At 45.0% G+C, this 18077-nt stretch overlaps 1 protein-coding gene across 1 annotated transcript in view; it reads left to right on the top strand.

Moving 5' to 3' along the window:
- The window catches only part of RPIA (ribose 5-phosphate isomerase A), a 59866-nt gene that overhangs the window by 37266 nt on the left and 4523 nt on the right, over nt 1–18077 (top strand). The window contains exons 4-8 of the mRNA XM_037806964.1: nt 8199–8258; nt 9842–9906; nt 11076–11144; nt 11771–11912; nt 13312–13411. Coding sequence (XP_037662892.1) covers nt 8199–8258; nt 9842–9906; nt 11076–11144; nt 11771–11912; nt 13312–13411 — 436 coding nt within the window. The remainder of the gene's footprint in view (nt 1–8198; nt 8259–9841; nt 9907–11075; nt 11145–11770; nt 11913–13311; nt 13412–18077) is intronic.

The raw sequence follows: 18077 nt of genomic DNA, 5'->3' as shown, positions 1-18077 counted from the left end.
GTTCACAAACTCGGTCATTGTCTGTTTGTCTGAGAATATTTTAAGCTCTCCCTCATATCTGAAGGATAGTTTTGCCGGATATAGGATTCTTGGTTGGTGGTTTTTCTCTTTCGGTATCTTAAATATATCACCCCAGTTCCTTCTTGCCTCCATGGTTTCTATTAAATCCACATATAGTCTTATCAAGCTTCCTTTTTATGTGATAGATCGTTTCTCTCTTGCTGCTTTCAGAATTCTCTCTTTACCTTTGATGTTTGATAATCTGATTATTAAGTGTCTTGACGTAGGCCTGTTCAGATCTATTTCTGTTTGTGGTATGCTGCTCTTCTTGGATCCATAATTTTATGTCTTTCATAAGAGATGGGAAATTTTCATTGATTATTTCCTCTATTATTGCTTCTGCCTCTTTCCCCTTCTATTCTCTTTCTGGGACATCAGTGACACGTAAATTCTTGCTTTTCATTTTGTCTTTAAGTTCCCGGAGATGTTGCTTGTATTTTTCCATTCTTTTCTCTATCTGTTCTTTTGTGTGTAGGCTTCCAGGTGCCTTGTTCTCCAGTTCCTGAGTGTTTTCTTCTGCCTCTTGAGATCTGCTGTTGTATGTTTCCAGTGTGTTTTCATCTCTTGTGTTGTGCCTTTCATTTCCATAGATTCCACCAGTTGGTTTTTTGAACTTTCAATTTCTACCTTATGTACGTCCTATGTTTTCATTATACAGTTCATCTCTTTTGCCATATCTTCCCTAAATTTTTTGAATTCAGTTATTATTAGTTGTTTCAACTCCTGCATCACAGTTGAAGTGCAAGTTTGTTCCCCTGACCAGGCCATAACCTCATTTTTCTTGGTGTAGGTTGTAGTTTTCTGTTGTCTAGGCATGGTTTCCTTGGTTACCCCAATCAGGCCTCCTCAGACCAGAATGGCCTAAGGTCCCAGAAGGAAGAAATATTCAGTATCCGGTTTCCCTGAGGGTGTGTCTTAGAAAATTGGTACACCCTGTGATGCCTCAGGTCACTGTGCTTTTCTGCCCAGCAGGTGGCACCTGTTAGCCTATAATTCTTGACTGGTGTAAGGGGGTGTGGCTGTTTTCCCCCAAGTTCTGAATGAAAGGCAGGTAGTAGAGCTGGGCCCCACCCCTCTCCTCTTAGAGAAGATAGACCCCCTAGGGGGAGGTCATTAGCATTTCAGTGGTCTCTCTCTGCCTGTGCTATACCCTTGTCTGGGTCACAGAACTGGGAACTGAAAATGGCTGAGGCTTTCTCCACTGAGTCGAAAAAGGAGCAGAGCTAGTCCGAGGCGACCCTCCAGCTCTCCAAGGTCAGTCGTCACCGAAAGCCTCTGTCTGCTTGTTGGGGATTCGTACCTCGTAGTGAGCAGTTCACACTCGCTAATTAAAACCCCAGTTGGAGCTCAGCTGAGCTGTATTCGCTTGCTGGGAGAAAGCTTCTCTCTGGCACCACGAGGCTTTGTAGCTCGGGCAGTGGGAGAGGGGTCTCCTGATTTGGATCCGCAGTTTTTACTTACAGATTTTATGCTGTGATTGTGGACATTCGTCCCAATTCAGGTTGGTGTATGATGAGTGGATGGTCACGTTTGTCCCCCTGCAGTTATTCCGGATTATTTACTAGTTGTTTCTGATTCTTTTTAGTTGTTCCAGGGGGACTGCTTAGCTTCCACTCCTCTCTATGCCGCCATCTTAGATCCTCTCCTAAGATTGACATCTTAACAATATTTAGTCTTCCAGTGATTAAACATGGAATGTCCTTCCATTTATTTAGGTCTTCTTTGGTTTCTTTTAGCCATGTTTTGTAGTTTTCTGTGTAAAAATTCTTTACATCCTTGGTTAGATTTATTCCTAGATACTTGGTTTTTTTAGCTGCTATTTTAAATGGAATTTTTTTTCTTGATTTCTTTTGAAATACAAAAGTAATGACTTTTGTATTGAAACACTACTGATTTTTGGATGTTGATCTTGTACCTTGCCACTTGGCTGAATTCATTTATTAGCTCTGGGAGCTTTGTTGTATATTTTTCAGGATTTTCTTCATATAGGATCATGCCATCTGGAAATAGGGCAAGTTTTACTTCCTTCTTTCCAATTTGGATGCCCTTTATTTCTTTTTCTTCCCGTATTACTCTGGGAAGAATTTAAAGACAGTGTTGAATAACAGTAGTGACAGTGGGCATCCTTATCTCATTCCTGATCTTAGAGGGAACTAAGTTCATTATAGCATGCCAGCTGTGGGTTTTCATATATGCTCTATATCACGTTGAGGAAGTTTCCTTCCATTTCTAGTGTTGTAAGCTTCTTTTTCAAGAGGGGGTGCTGGAATTTGCCGAATGCCTTTTCTTCATCGAGATGATCATGTGTTTTTTCTCATTTTGTTAATGTGGTGTATCGCATTGATTTTCTTAGTCAAATCACCCTGGCATACCAGGGATAAATCCCACTTGTTCACAGTGTATAATTCTTTTACTATGCAGTTGGATTCAGTTTGCTGGTGTTTTTTGAGGATTTTCACATGTTTATTCAAAAATGATATTGGTCTGTAATTTTCTTTTCTTGTAGTATCTGTCGGTCTTGGTATGAGGGTAATCATGTTTGCCTTATGGAATAAATCAGGGAATGTTCCCTCCTCTTCAGATTTTTGGATTAGTTTGAGCAGAATTGGAATTAAGTCTTCTTGGAATATTTGGTGAAAAGCCATCTATTCCTGGGCTGTTCTTTGTTGGGAGGTATGCCGGTTTGAATATATTCTCTCCCCCCAAATGCCATTATCTTTGATGTAATCTTGTGTGGGCAGACCTATCAGTGTTAATTAGATTGTAATTCTTTGAGTGTTTCCATAGAGATGTGTCCCTCCCAACTGTGGGTGATGACTCTGATTGCATAGTCTCCATGGAAGTATGGCCCCACCCATTCAGCATGGGCCTTGATGAGTTTACTGGAGCACTATATAAGCTCAGACAGAAGGAGCGAGCTTGCTACAGCCAAGAGGGACACTTTGAAGAACCCACAGATGCTGAGAGAGTAGCTGCAGATGAGAGTTTAAGACGGCCCTTGAAAGCAGACTCTTGCTCTGGAGAAGCTAAGAGAGGACAAACACCCCAAGAGCAACTAAGATGACATTTTTGAGGAACTGCAGACTAGAGAGGAACGTCCTGGGAGAAAGCCATTTGGAACCCAGAACTTTGGAGCAGACGCCAGCCATGTGTCTTCCCAGCTAACAGTTGTTTTCCGGAAACCATTGGCCATCCTCTAGTGAAGGTACCCGATTGTTGATGACTTACCTTGGACACTTTATGGCCTTAAGACTGTAACTTTGTAACCGAATAAACCCCCTTTATGAAAGCCGATCAGTTTCTGGTGTTTTGCATTCTGACAACATTGGCAAACTAGAACAGGAGGTGTTTTTTTTGTTTGTTTGTTTTTTTAATTGCTCATTCAATCTCATTATTATTAATTGGTTTGTTGAGATCTTCTATTTCTTCTTGAGTCAGTGTAGGTAGGTTGTGTGTTTCTAAGAATTTACCCATTTCGTCTAGGGTTATCTAATTTATTGGCATAAAGTCGTTCATAGTTTCCTCTTATAGGCCTTTTTACTGAAGTGGGGTCAGTAGTAATGTCCCCCTTTTCATTTGCAACAGTGACCACCCTCGGAGCTAGGTCCCCAGCAGTCTGAATTTGTTGATCAAAAGCTGAGATCATTGACCACCCATGCCCACTCCTGTTCTTGGGGAAGAGGATTTTTATGTCCCTTTCTGTTACCAGCAAGCTTGCCAGGCACTTTACCCCACAGTGGTGTGGGATGAGAGTGAGGGATTTGTGCTATCAGCTGCCTCATGGAGAGAACAGTTTACTGTTCTTGACCCTAATTTATCAGCCTCTTCCTCCCACACTTCCCTGGATGCTTACAGTGTTCTTCTTACCTGCAGAGTTTCAGAACAGTTGTTTCAGACAGTGCCTGCTGTTTAGTCATTGTTCTGGTGGAAGGACTGAGTCCTGGAGCTCCCTGCTCTGCCATCTTCCCTAATCCTGTGTCGTTAGCATCCTCCTCACCCACCTGGTTAGCTGACGGCAGTGTACCCAGATTGGGAGATGGTGGCTGGTTCCAGCTCACTGTGTGGATGAGCAGTCATTCAGATTTCACAGGGCTTTTTAAAATTTACTCGTTCAGAGTTATTTTTTTTCTCAAACCCAAACTTGCTTTGTGTTAACTTTAGCCAGATGCGGCCTCCTTAAATGACCAAAAAGAAATCTGAATTTCTTGCCCTACCTGTTAAACAAGTAAACCCATAGGGATTCGAATGATTTTTGTAGCTTTTCACTTTAACACTGAAGGCTTTTGGAAGAGGAAAAGAAAACGCTTGAATGCCAGAACTGGTTTGAGCCAAAAACAGTGTGTTTAGCTTACTCCGGCTCTCATTCCCACCTCCATTAGGTGCTAGAAGGGAAAATGTGAAGAGTTTCCAGGTTATTGTGAAATTTATGGAAAGCCTTAGGTTTTGGGCTCTCACTAGGAAGTGTGTGTGTGTGTGTGTGTGTGTGTGTGTGTGTGTGTCGGGGGGGGGAGCCGTCCTGATCATAGAGTAGGGTTTCTGCCCCCCCCATGCCTCGTCTTCTCTCCTGCCAAAGTTAAATTAACCAAGGTCACTAGCTGCATACAAGTCACCCTTGAATCCCCCGCAGTTCTCAGCAAAAACTTCTGAGTATATTCAGTGCTTAATAACCACGTAGCATTTAGGCAGATGGCGACCGTGGAGAGGAGCGTCGTGTTGGTGCTGGTGAGGGGTGACGCGGAGGAGTCCAGTCAAAGGCGGGAAGAGGGACAGTGGGGACCTCTGCCCAGCAAGCTTAAAGAGCCCACGTAATGGGCCGTTGGGTCATCGTCCAGGGCCCAGCCTTTAGCTGTGTGTCCCCAGTGGTGGGTGGGCTTCCTGAGCTCCCGCGCTGTGAAGGAGGCTACAGGGCCCTTTTCATGTTGTTGTGACGTGTTTGGGGAGACGAGAGGCCAGGGCTTGCAGGAGTTGCGGGTGGGGGGTGCAGCAGGCCTCTCCCAGCTGCATGGGCATCTTTACCTGCCAGGCCTCTCCTGGGCAGGCGCCGGGGCGGGCGGCTCGTGTGGTGATGAGGAGGGAGTTCATCCAGGCACAGTGCTCAGTGCTTGTCCAAGACGGGTCTGTTCTCATAGGGATGTGAGGCTCCCCGTGCATGGGAGTACAAGGGGTGTGACTCAACCATCTCCAGTGTTGGGCCCGGGGCCTGGCTCTCAGTAAGCCCCTGCACATGTTCATCGAATGAGGTGATGCTGCAGAACGTTGCATTTTCCCTCCTGCCACCTCACTGCGGTGGGAAAGGGCTGGAGTGGACAGTAGGTCCTGTTTGAGGTTTCCACCGTTTACAGATACGTGGTGAAGAAGAAGTAGAGATAACGTGCCTTTTAGAGGGAGGAGAGCCCACTTCTTGCCCTGGGATCAGGAAGGGCACCTGAAGATGACATTTGAGGTGGGCGTGGGGGCTGGCATTTGGGAGAAGCCGGAGTATTTCAGCAAGGAGGGGATACCAACACCTCAGAGAATGTCTTTAAAAATTATTAATAGCATTATCACTTAGAGATGACTTCAGTTCCCCTTATAAGCAGGGGCTGTCCTCTCTCCTTTTCCTTTTCTTCCACCCTTCCCTCTGCTTTCCTTTTCTCCCAATTCTATTCCTGCTCCCTAGATGGGACAGGAAAGTGGGAGGGTGTTTCCGATCCCTGCTCTGCCCCCAGCTCATTGCTGTGTGAACTCCCTGGCATCCATCTTTCCAGATGGAACTCACAGCAATTGGTTATTTATCCAACTGTTGGCTCAATATAACGCTAACTGCTGTATGTGAGAGTGTAAACGTGCTCTCACGTTCCAGTTACACTCCAGATCCTCACAAAACAGTAATGACATCGAGTGGTACAGGCAGGCTTTGAACTTAAGAAATGTTACCATAGATTAAAACAATTTATTTGTAAAGGATTTATTTCATGGGAATCATATCGAACAGTTTCCTGACATCCAGGTTTTATATACTTATGTATACACAGTTCAGTATTGTTTCTAAAGTGTAGATAATTAATAGGAAATCATGGTGCACACAGTTTTATCTGCCATGATAGAGTATCACACTGAACTGTAAGCAGTTCACATTGTTTTTCTAACAACATCTGTATTAGATATCTGTTGCTACGGAACAACTTGCTCCCAAACTTAGCAGTTTAAAAACAAACATTTATTACGTCACGTGATTTCTGAGAGGGATCTGGAGTGGTTTGCTGGGCAGTTCTGGTTTTGGGGCTCCCATGAGGTTACAGCTAAGCTGTTGGCTGGGGCTGTGGCTGTGGCTGGAGGACCCGCCTCCAAGCTCAGACTCGTCGCAGGCTCTGTCCTTTTCTGTCATCACGTGGACCTCTGCCCAGGGCTGCCTCAGGGTTCCCAGGACGGGGCAGCTGGTTTCCTGGAGTGTGTGATATGTGTGTGTGAGAGGGAGGGTGCAGTGTGTGGGGAGCCCTGCCTGCAAGCTGCGATCTTTATAAACTGGTCTCAGGAGTGCTGCGCCATCTCCTCTGCTGGCTGCCCCTGTGCCACCGGCCACCGAGACCAGCCTGGGACAGTGCGGAAGGCACGATCCTTGGAGCCCTCTTGGAGGCTGCCGGTCAGACCTGCCCAGTGCTTTTCCAGTCTCGGGGTCTGGAATTAGGATGGTTTCCTCAGGACTGCTGGGACTGAGAAATAACCCAGCAATTCCATTTTTATTATTGCTTTCCACCTTGACTGTGTTCTTCTCTTTAATCAAAATCTTGCATTTTTTTTTAAACTTGCTGTTTTCAATCATTTTATTTTAGCTTTTCATTATTGATAATTTAATGCTTAAAAAAGGATAAAGAACAATATAATGAACTTCCATGTACTCATCACCCAGCTTCAACAGCTACCAATTCATGGTCAATCTTGTTTTCATTTGTACTCCACTCCCCTCCACCTCCATTATTTTGAAACAAATCTCAGGCTTAATATCATTTCACTGAAATGTTTCATTCTGTCTCTGAAAAATAGGGGGGCCTTTTAAACATCACAACAATAACTAAAAAAGCCAACAGTCATCTTTAATAGCATCAAGCACCTGGTATTCAAATTTTCTTTATTGTCTTACCCTTTTAAAATATTTTTTACAGTTTGTTTGACTCCAGATCCAAACGAGGCCCACGCCTTGCAAATTTCAGGGTGTCTGTGCTCTGTTGGAGTCTTAGGGTTTTGGGCTGGGAAGCCTGGCACTTTCTGTTTCCTCCACCCCCATCTTCCCATGGACGAGGGAACTTGCCCACAGCCAGGTTGCCAGTCACTCGAGGTTAGAACCGGGACCTCTGGTTCTCAGTCTCTGCTGCTTTTCACTTTGAGCAGAGAATGTTCCCAGGGCCTTTGAAGAAAGGGTTTCATCCGTCGGTTTCTCTGCATGTTGGAAGCAGGGACGAGAATGTGAGCCTTGTTGCTATGACTTGGGGTCCAATGTGCAGGTTCCAGGGCCTTTATCCTCTCCGAGGCCGGCTTTCCCAGGTTTAAGGTTAAGCAGGAGGCACGTCTCAGTAACTGTGCTGACTTTTTCACAAACCTGAGTCTTTCCTCGTTGCCTTATCCTTGGTCCAAACTTCTGTTCCTTTTTATCATTGCCATCTGGGAGTCCCACCTCTAAACTCTTGTGAGCGTATCCATGCTTTGCTTATTTTTCCTCACCAGGAGAGCCTGGACATCACTCCCTGTCAGTCCATACAGAGCTTCCTCCATCTTTTTTTTTTACATACTGTTTTTTTTTTTTTTTTTTTTAACTTTCCTAATGTTTTGTGGATTTGGTTCTTATTTTAGGAAGTTTTTTGTGGCACTTTGTCAGACGCTTTAGGGGGGCACGGCGCTGGCTTTTTAGCAGGCCACTGAGTAGGAGCTCGTCCACGAGCACTGGGAGCGGAGTTTTCCCTGTGTGGTGTCAGCTGCCTTCCAGGATGAGTTAGCAGTTAGTTTTGCTATTTGTGGGGTGAGATTGGGTGGGCTGGGTTGGGACTTGGGAGCAAGCCTGGGTCTGGACTCAGTATTTGAAACTTGAACCCAAAAGAATTCTGAGAATTCTCGCCATGTGCTCAGGTGAAATGATCATGGGTGCTTTTTCCTGCCCCGTCCAGGCCCGTCAGCTCATCCTGCAGCATGGCTTAACCCTCAGTGACCTGGACCGACACCCAGAGGTAAGAGCCAGGCTGCTGTGTCTTCTGACTTGCTCTGTGTACTGTATGTCACTTGTTAATGGCTCTGGGGAGAAGGTCAGTTAGTCCTAGTAGCTTTTCTCCTGGGACGCTGAGTGCTGGTTCTGGCTGACGTCCCAAGTGGAGAGAGGTGGCTGGTTCCCAGAGCGTTCCCTGTGGTTTAAGCCTATGGGCTCCTTGGAGGGGAATTGAATGAGTTCAGGGCTGGACCCAGGACTCCCCTGAGGTCCTCACACTGAGGAGTAAAGTGAGCCGGCCCACAGAGCTTACCAGCAATTGGAGGTAAGACGTAATTGTCCAAGGCAGCCATGGGCATTTGAAAACGGATTAAAATGTGGTCCAGAGTGGTGCCACATGTGCCAGCGTCCCTGAGCCCTTATGGAGTCCTGCTCTTGAGCCAAGTGCTAGATCTGCATCATACTGTTTAATTTCCAATTGTTTGGAGGTGGGTACCATTATTATCCCATTTTTACAGATTTGAAAAAGGCCCAAGGTGACGAGTCATTTGCCGAAGGTCATGCAGCTTGTAAATGGCAGAACTGGAATTTGAACTTGGTGGTTTTGGCTCTAGAGCGATGCTCTTTCGAAGGGTTTTGTGAAGCTGTGAAGGGCCCACGGGCATATGTGGTCAGTACCCAGACTGACTGGAGCGATTAGGACAGAGCGAGCAGAATGTGTCAGCACCTGGTGGGAGCTAGGTTGTGGCAGTTTGAAAACCAAGCTTGGGGTGGGGACTTGAAGGTGAAGAGTTTGCCCTGGTACAGACAGGCCTGAGAGGGGTTAATGAAAACCCTGGAAAGGCCGGTTGGGGGATTTCTGTGGGCAGCGCCAGGGGCATAGGCTGCTTCTACTCCACAGCTAGGAGGAGAGTCTCTGGGCTGAAGGTGAGCCCTTGCAGGCCCAGGGGAGCTGGTGTAGGTGGCGGAGGAGCAGTGCCAGCTGAAACCTGAAATAAAGTGCAGAGGCTGTAAAAGGAGAGACATAGGGGTGCTGGGTGGAACTTCCTAGGCTGTACGCCAGCCACACTCACCAACTGCTGAGGAGCTGCAACTTCATGGAATTTGCACCCTGAGGTTTCTTATGCCACTGTTTTAAAAAGCTGTACTTGAGTTTCCCATGTATCCCGGGCAGAGTTCCATGAGCGATGAGAAACACAAAAGTTACTTGATTTTGATATTTGAAGGATAAGCGAACCCATTTCCCCCTTGACCACATTTGGGCCTGGTGGTGGAGCTTCCTGTTGGAGGGAATGGACGAGCCCAGCAGTGGGGCTTTGGTGGGGTCACAGTGGGATGCCTCACAATTCGGGATTACATCATACACGTGTCAGCTTTCTTATACAGCCCATCCCTGGGTCTTCTCTGTCCACTCACAATTGCCTGCTTCTGTATCAGTGTTTCCCATTCTTCTTTTCATTATTGTCCTCACTCCCCCCAACCCCGAGGAATTCCAGTCCCACAGATAGGCTGCATCTCTGTTTCTGTACTCGCGAGGCCTGCAAACCAGTGTACTGTCTCCAGTTAAGGTCCACCTGGTCGTTTATGTCTTTCCTTCCCCCAATGCAGATTGACCTTGCCATCGACGGTGCTGACGAAGTAGACGCTGACCTCAATCTCATCAAGGGTGGCGGGTGAGTGCTGTGGGGACTTCCTCCCAAAGAGTGTTTGCCCATGTAGCCTTAGCAAAGCAAAGTGGAACGCAGGATAAACAAATCGCCACGGTGACATATGTGAGCTTGTTTTCTTACTAAGACAGGGATGGCATCTAGCCTTTCTGGTGCTGGAAACCTGCTCTGCAGTGAGAGCTTTGTCCTGATGGGCTTTCTTTGTATCTCCGTGGTCTTGCTCAGTCAGGGGGCAGAAGGCTCTTCCTGAAAACCACTGTGGGTCTGTCTGGCGCCCTAGGGGCAGAACGGGGGGCCATGCCGATTACCCTGTGCTGTCAGGCTTGTTGGGGAGCCCCTTCCATTAGAGCAGGGTGCTGGGAGCAGGCCAGGACATCCGGCAGTAGGGAGGGCGGGGACTGTGGTGGGCTTCCTCCCTGCCTAAGTTCCACTCTAGTTGATTCAGACTTGAAAAGCTGCAGGTTAAACCAGCCCCGCCACTGGGCTCCTTTGCCTTGGAACTGCTCTTACCTCTGCAGTTAGGAGTAGGTCCTTTCATGTGGGAAGTGGTTGTTGGGTATTTCTTCAGTGTTGGATTGGGGGCTAGGGAAAGGTGACTTGGAAAACCTAAAGTCCTATTTTGTTGATTCTTGTCGTCAGACAGGCTATTGAGTGATTCAGATTTTTAAAATCACACTTTATTTTTTACAGGATATTTTCAAACGAATTATTTTCTTCCGGATTGTAGATCTGTGGTGTCTTAGCCAATAGGCAGTAGAGTTAGGCCAGATCTTCTGATCCAGAACCTTGGGTTCTCCACATCCTCACCCTGACTGTCACATAGCTTCAGGGCGGGCTACCCAAGGCTATTTCTTCTCTGGCTGCAGTCTCTGCTTTCATGCCACGTCTGGATAACATCTCCCTAAATATGGCGGCTTCCTCTCAGATGCAGCTGGATGGGGTTGCAGCTGCCTGGGTGGGAACGGCGGTCTAGTTTCTAGGTCTCCTAGACGCAGGCTAATGTTTCTGTAGTCCATTTGATAGAAGCAGCACAGCAGGGATGGAGGTTCCCTTTAAAAGTTGGATTTCTCTTTAGCTGACAGGATTGAGCTGATGTGGGTCTCCCATATCTGACCTTAGTTCCAAGTCAAGTTCTTATCTTAATTCTTTGTCTATTTGCTGCTTCTCATCCTTAGAGGCTGCCTGACCCAGGAGAAGATTGTGGCTGGCTATGCCAGTCGCTTCATCGTGATTGCCGACTTCAGGTACGGAGTCCGGGGCTCGGGACTGCCCACCGCGGGGCTAGATTGGACCCCAGTCCCCGTCAGCTTTTATGGAGGGGAAGTAAAGCAGTGGAGGAGCTCTGGCCTTCAGAGAGCTGGAAGACTGGCTAGCACTGAGGGCAGAATTGAGGAGGATTTACATCCTGCTTCTGTGCTGACCTTCCATGGAGCCAGGATCTCTGACTCAGTTTGTCCCTTCTCCCGCTCACTCATTTGATCCTCACAGGGAGCCGTGGGGACACAGGGCATGTGTTGTGGACAGTTCAACCAGGCTCTCAGATTCTCTGTCAAAGAGCCTGGTAGAAGACGCTTGTGCTGAGCATACAACCATAGATGGATCTGTAGTTGCTTATTATGAAATGTTATAGCTCCAGGATAAGCTTAATAGATACCTGTGTCCCCAGAAGCCAGCCATAACAAATTTTAACATTTATGTCACATTTACTTCAACTGTCTCTTTTCTTAAGTAGTTAAACACCTGTCAAATTTGAAGCCCCCTGTGTACTTCTCCCCGATCGCATTCCTTGCTCCCGTGCCTGAACTGTGTGTTTTTTCTGTCCCATTGAGCATATTTATTTCCATTGTGCTTTTCGACTCTCTCTTTCCAGGAAGGATTCAAAGAACCTGGGGGAGCAGTGGCACAAGGGGGTCCCCATCGAGGTCATTCCGATGGCCTACGTCCCTGTCAGCCGAGCTGTGACCCGCAGGTTCGGGGGTGCAGCTGAACTGCGAATGGCCGTCAACAAGGCGGTGAGTCTACGGGGGGTTCTGGAGGGCGTTTCCGGTCTCGGTGTGGTTCCAGATAGGGCAGGTGGCTTCTTAAAATTTTAAATGTATCTCTTTGTTGATTTTTGGAGAGCTGGCTCTGCTAGCTTCCACATTCAAGCTCATGCAGATAAACCTTTCTTTCTGTTCTGTGGTGGGTGATCTGGCCCTGGGTCCTGAGCTCTTGGGTGTCTGGGACCACCCTGGGTGACAGCTGCTAAACACGGGCTTTGGAAGGCCTCCTTGGGGCAGAAATTTTTCGGGTTCTATGATGTAATTAGTTTTTCCCTCCTTTCTTCCATCATTCTGTGGTTAAAAATGACAAGAAGTCGAATTTCTTGGGGGATGTGAACCCCTCCCTAAGGAAACACTCCAGATAGATGCTTCCCTTCAACTTCTGAAGTGGGTTGCACAGAATTAATTTCCTTACAGTTAAATAAACCAACAAGCAAGAGTAATAATCCAAAAACTATAGAAATATCTAATATATAAAGCTTTGAAGATATAAAAGGGGAAACAACTATATAATTCTACCCTGATGTTTTTTAATTTTGGTGTGTTTTCTTCCCAAGTATTTTTGCAACTCTTAAAAAAATCATAGTCCTAACCCTGGTGGTTGTACAGGGTCTGACTGATGTTTGGCTCTCTCTGTGCTAAAAGGCACGGAGGAGCCTGTTGGATGCTGTCTCTCTCGTGAACCCCGCATCCTGAGCTCCCGCTCCTTCTCCTCCCATCTGCAGGGCCGTTGTGTCCTTGTCTTTGACTGGTGTTTCGTCAGCGTTTGTGTTCCTCAGCCCTCAGTCTGCTTTTCTAGAGTCCAGAGCTGTTACGGAATTCTGGATTAATTAACTAAAACTGCTCCCTGCCTCGAGTACCCCCATCACTGCTCCCGTCTTTTTGATGGGATGGAGGATGTTATAACGGGTGAACTGAAGTTGTCTTGTTCCGCATTTGGTGGTACTCACTCCAAAGTTGGAGGATGTTGGGTGATGTTGGTAATCTGCCCTGTGGCTGTAGGTTTCCACTGCGATAATAGCCGAGGATTCTTGATGCTTTACTGTGAGCTCTCAGGGTAGATGCTTACCCAAATGATCTCGTTAAACCATTGCAGCCGTCTTATGATGTATACACCACTTTTACACCTGAGGGACCTGAGGCTCTAAGAGGTTCACGGTTCAGCTCCTCTGAGGTCTGTACCTCTGTGGCGTCAGGACTCAAATCCACGTCTTCTGCTGCTTGGTGCTGCTTCACAGCCCTGCCTTCTAGAATGCACCTGGGACGAGTACTGGCTGGAGTGGGGTTACTGAGCACACTCCACCTCCTTGTCCCTCTAACTGCCTGCCTGTAATAGCATCCTTCTTCAATGTGGAAAATTACCTCCTAGGGTCCCGTGGTGACAGATAATGGGAATTTTATCCTGGACTGGAAGTTTGACCAGGTGCACAAATGGAGTGAAGTGAACACAGCTATCAAAATGATCCCAGGTAACACAAGTGTCGTTTGTGGGCAGGCACCCCTGCCCTCCATAACCTCCCCTTGCCTTGGCTGCAGGAGGGCGTGATGGAAGTGGGCTGTGTAGGACTTGGTTGGAGAGAAGAACCTCCTTTATGCCATGTTTGTGATTTGTAATTTAATGGTGCTCAAACTTTTTGCCTGTTAACTTTTCCTTTTTTCCCCCAGGAATAGTGGTCGCTTACCTGGCAGCTGTGTTGGTTGTGCATTTATGGCTCCTCTCAGTTGGGGCAGGCCGGGAGCTGATGGAGAATCAGAGGGGCTTGTTCTGAAATAAAGACACTGTCTCTGGGTGTAAAGCCTTTCCTCCTAGGAGCTTGACTGCAGCCTCTTTGATTTTTGTGGGCTGTCTTCTTACCAGTGGGGACAAATAACTCCAGTCACCCGTATCCACTGGGCAAGATGCCAGCAACATCATCTTTTGGAATCTGTCCTCAAGGAATAGTTGCCAACCTGGGGAAAGTGTTGTGTGTCTGTGCAGAAGCCATGCCTACAAATAAGACAGAATGTGGTGGATTCTGCTAGAGAAATACCAAGCGCCTAGAGTGCACCAAGAGTGGTTCTTTTGGGGAGTTTAGGAAAGTGTCATGGAGGAGAGGTGGCTTTTGACCCATGCCTTCAGAGTTATCTTGTCATAATTGAGGCACTGTGCTAAGTGTTTAAATATCTCATTGGATTCTCTACGTTCACAGGTTATTGTGGTGGAGGAAGGAGGCTGAGGGTCCAAGGACGGTGCTGGATGAGGCCTCGGTTGTCTGTGTCCAGATCATGATTTTGTTTTTTGTTTCAAACAGAAGAAAGAGCTTTAATTGTGGTTTGCAGCACAAGAGCAGGTGGTAAAGAAAACCTCTGATGCATCTCTCTAAACTGCAGAAACTAGGCTAGTTTTATAGTATTCAAACAAAGGCAGGCAGGCTTAGGGAAATGAGCAGGGTAGTTAATTCTGGGCTGACACATGTCGCTTCAATAATTATTAGGGGGTTACATGCCGGGGTACCAGGCTTCAGGGTTGTAAACTAAGATAGGAGGGTCTTGCTACTGTCTGGTTGTAAATTGAGATGGGGAGTCTTGGCAGCATGAATTACAACATCCAAACATTCAGTCTTGGCAGAGCTAGTTATGAGTTACAATGTAAGATATCACTATCCACACATTCAGGCATCTGGGTTGCTAATATTTACTATCTTAAATTTAACGGACACTAAAACAAGATAAAGAGTTTGTTGAGTTTTCTGGCAGAACCAATTACAAGTTTTTAAGAAGTGTTCCAATTTTCAAGAAACTTAGGTTTACAGATAAGGTCTGTCTGTCTACTGAGTAGGGCATTATCTCTGAAACATCCAGGCATCTGGCTTGCAGTCCAGTGCCTTATGGTAGTTACAGGCGTTTACTTCTTGCCACGTCAGAAGTTGCAGATATAGTTCAGCAAGGGTTTTCATATTTTTTAGTGCAATTTTATTGAGATATATTCACACACCATACAATCCATCTGAAGTATACAATCACTGGCTCACAGTATCATCACATAGTTGTGCATACATCTCCACAATCAGTTTTAGAGCATTTTCATTACTCCAGAAGAAGAAATAAAAAATAGAACTCCAAAGCATTCCATACTCCTTATCCCCCTTATTGTTGATGCATAATATTTGTGTGGTACATTTGTTACTGTTGATGAAAGAATATTAAGATATTACTCTTAACTATTATTCTTAGTTTGCAGTAGGTAACATTTTTTCCCATATACCATGCTATTACTAACTCCTGGTAATACTGTCATACATTTGTTCTAGTTCATAAAAGAGCTATTTTTATATTTGTACAGTTAATCATAGACCTTGTCCAGCACACAATTATATACCTCTCATGTTTTAACTTTCGACTTTCCTTCTGGTGACATATACATGACTCTAAACTTCCCCTTTCTACCATATTCACTCACCATTCAGTACTGTTAATTATACACACAATAGTGTGCTACTGTCACCTCTGTCCATTTCCAGAAGTTTAAGTTCAACCTAGTTAAAAATTCTGTACGTATTAAGCAACCGCTCCCCATTCTTTAGCCTCATTCTATCTCCTGGTAAACTATATTCTAGATTTTATGTCTGTGAGTTTATGTATTATAATAATTACTTCATATCAGATTATGCAGTATTTGTCCTTGTGCGTTTGACTTATTTCACTTAATATAATGTCCTCAAAGTTAATCTGTGTTGTCGCTTGCTTCAGAACTTCATTCCTTCTTACTTCTGAGTAATATTCCATCATATGTATAACATTTTGTTTATCCATTCACCTGTAAATGGACACTTGAGTTGGCTTTTATCCTATGAAAATTGTCAGTAATGCTGCTGTGAATGTCATTGTGCAAATGTTTTCTCATGTCCCTGCTTTCAGAGCTTCTGGGTGTATACTGAGTGGTGGGATTGCCGGATCATAAGGCAACTCTATACATAGCTTCCTGAAGAACCACCAAACTGTCTTCCACAGTGGCTACACCATTTTACATTCCCACCAGAAGTGAATAAGTGTTCCAGTTTCTCCACATGCCCTCCAACACTTACAGTTGCCTGCTTGTTTAAGAGCAGCCATTCTCATATCTCATTGTGGTTTTGATTTGCATTTCTCTAATAGCTGGGGAAGGTGAGTATCTTTCCATGTGCTTTTTAGTTATCTGTATTTCCTCTTTGGAAAAATGTCTATTCATATCTTTTGCCCATTTTTTAAATTGGGTTGTTTGTCTTTTTATTGTTGAGTTGTAGGATTTTTTTTTTATATATCCTGGATATCAAACCCTTATCAGATATGTGGTTTCCAAATATTCTCTCCCATTGGGTAGGCTGCCTTTTCACCCTTTTGACCAAGTCCTTTGAAGCACAGAAGTGTTCAATTTTGAGGAAGTCCCATTTATCTATTTTTGTTGTTGTTGTTACGTGTGCTTTAGGTGTCAACTCTAAGAAACTACCACCTATCACTAGATCTAGAAGGTGTTTTGCTACATTTTCTTTTAGGAGTTTTATGGCACTGGCTCTTATATTTAGGTCTTTGATCCATTTTGAATTACTTTTTGTATAGGGTGTGAAATAGGGGTCCTCTTTCATTTTTTTGGATAGGATATCTGCTTCTCTGAACAACATTTGTTAAAGAATGCTCTGTTCCAGTTTAGTGGACTTGGAAGCCTTGTAAAAAAATCAATTGACCATGTATGTAAGGGTCTATTTCTGAACTTTCAACTCAATTCCATTGATTCATATGTCTGTCTTTATGCCAGTACCACGCTGTTTTGACCACTGTGGCTTTTGTTATATGCTTTAAAGTCAGGAAGCATGAATCGTCTCACTTCATTCTTCTTTTTCAAGACGTTTTTGGCTACTCGAGGCCCCTTACCCTTCCAAATAAATTTGATAGTCAGCTTTACCATTTCTGCAAAGTAGGCTTTTGGAATTTTCATTGGTATTGCATTGAAACTAGATCAATTTGGGTAGAATTGACATTTCTGACATTTAGTCTTCCAATCCATGAACATAGAATGTCTTTCCACTTATTTAGGTTGTCTTTGATTTCTTTTAGCAATGTTTTGTCATTTTCTGTGTACATGTCCTTTACATCCTTAGTTAAGTTTATTCTTTTAGTTTCTATCATAAATGGAATTTTTTGCTTGATTGCCTCCTCGAATAGCTCATTACTAGCTTATAGAAACACCACTGATTTTTTTGTATGTTGATCTTGTATCTGGTCACTTTGCTGAACTATTTCATTTATTTTTTTTTTTTTTTAGGATTTTCTAAATAAGATCATGTCTGCAAATACTGAAAGTTTTACTCCTTCCTTTCTGATTTGTATGCCTCTTGCCTAATCGCTCTAGCCAGCACTTCTAGCACAGTATTGAATAACAGTGGTGCACATCCTGATTTTTAATCCATGCTTCACGTAACAGGCCAGGGAGGGGTGTGTGACTTGAATTTTTGGAGCAATGGAGAGCCTGTATTGCAGCCTGTGTCAGTGAACGATGGAGCAGGAGCCAGGATTTGGGGCCCTGAGTGGGCAGTGTAGAGATGAGTTACGAGGCTGTAGCCTGAGTCCCAGCTGGAAGAGGTGTCCAGTGATTGCCCAAGGGGATTGAAAGGAGGAGGCAGATTTGAAGGTTGTCAGTCCATTAAGATATAGAGAGACCAAGAGTCTAACAGGTAAGAAATACTTCATGTCAGAGAACATTCTTTGGCCAGACTGGCTAATGAGGCAGACTAAGTCATTTTAGCAGAGTGCAGTGGCTAAGAGCAGATTCTGGGGCAGCCTGCATGGCTTTAGCAGTGTAACCTCTGAGCCCTTAGTTAATATTTCTGTGCCTCATTTTTTCCCTCTGTAACAAAGGGGCTAATACTAGTACCTACCTCATAGGGTTGCTGGGAGGATTAAATGAGTTAAAACAGTGCCCAGCATATAATGAAGTGTTTGCTGAATAAAGACATCCCCAGGAAGGAAGGGTATTGTCTTCACTGTTAATTAAATAGTCTCAATTCTAAGTTATCCAAGCTAGATGGGAATGAAAATGGTGTGAACATATGCCATGTTATAAGGAACTAGTTCTTCCAACCCTACTTTAGTCTGCTGTTTAGTCTTCTATTGATAACCTTT

Source organism: Choloepus didactylus, chromosome 17 (genome assembly GCF_015220235.1).
Source record: "Choloepus didactylus isolate mChoDid1 chromosome 17, mChoDid1.pri, whole genome shotgun sequence".
Taxonomy (NCBI): Eukaryota; Metazoa; Chordata; class Mammalia; order Pilosa; family Megalonychidae; genus Choloepus; species Choloepus didactylus.
This window is presented reverse-complemented; position numbering and strand designations above follow the sequence as displayed.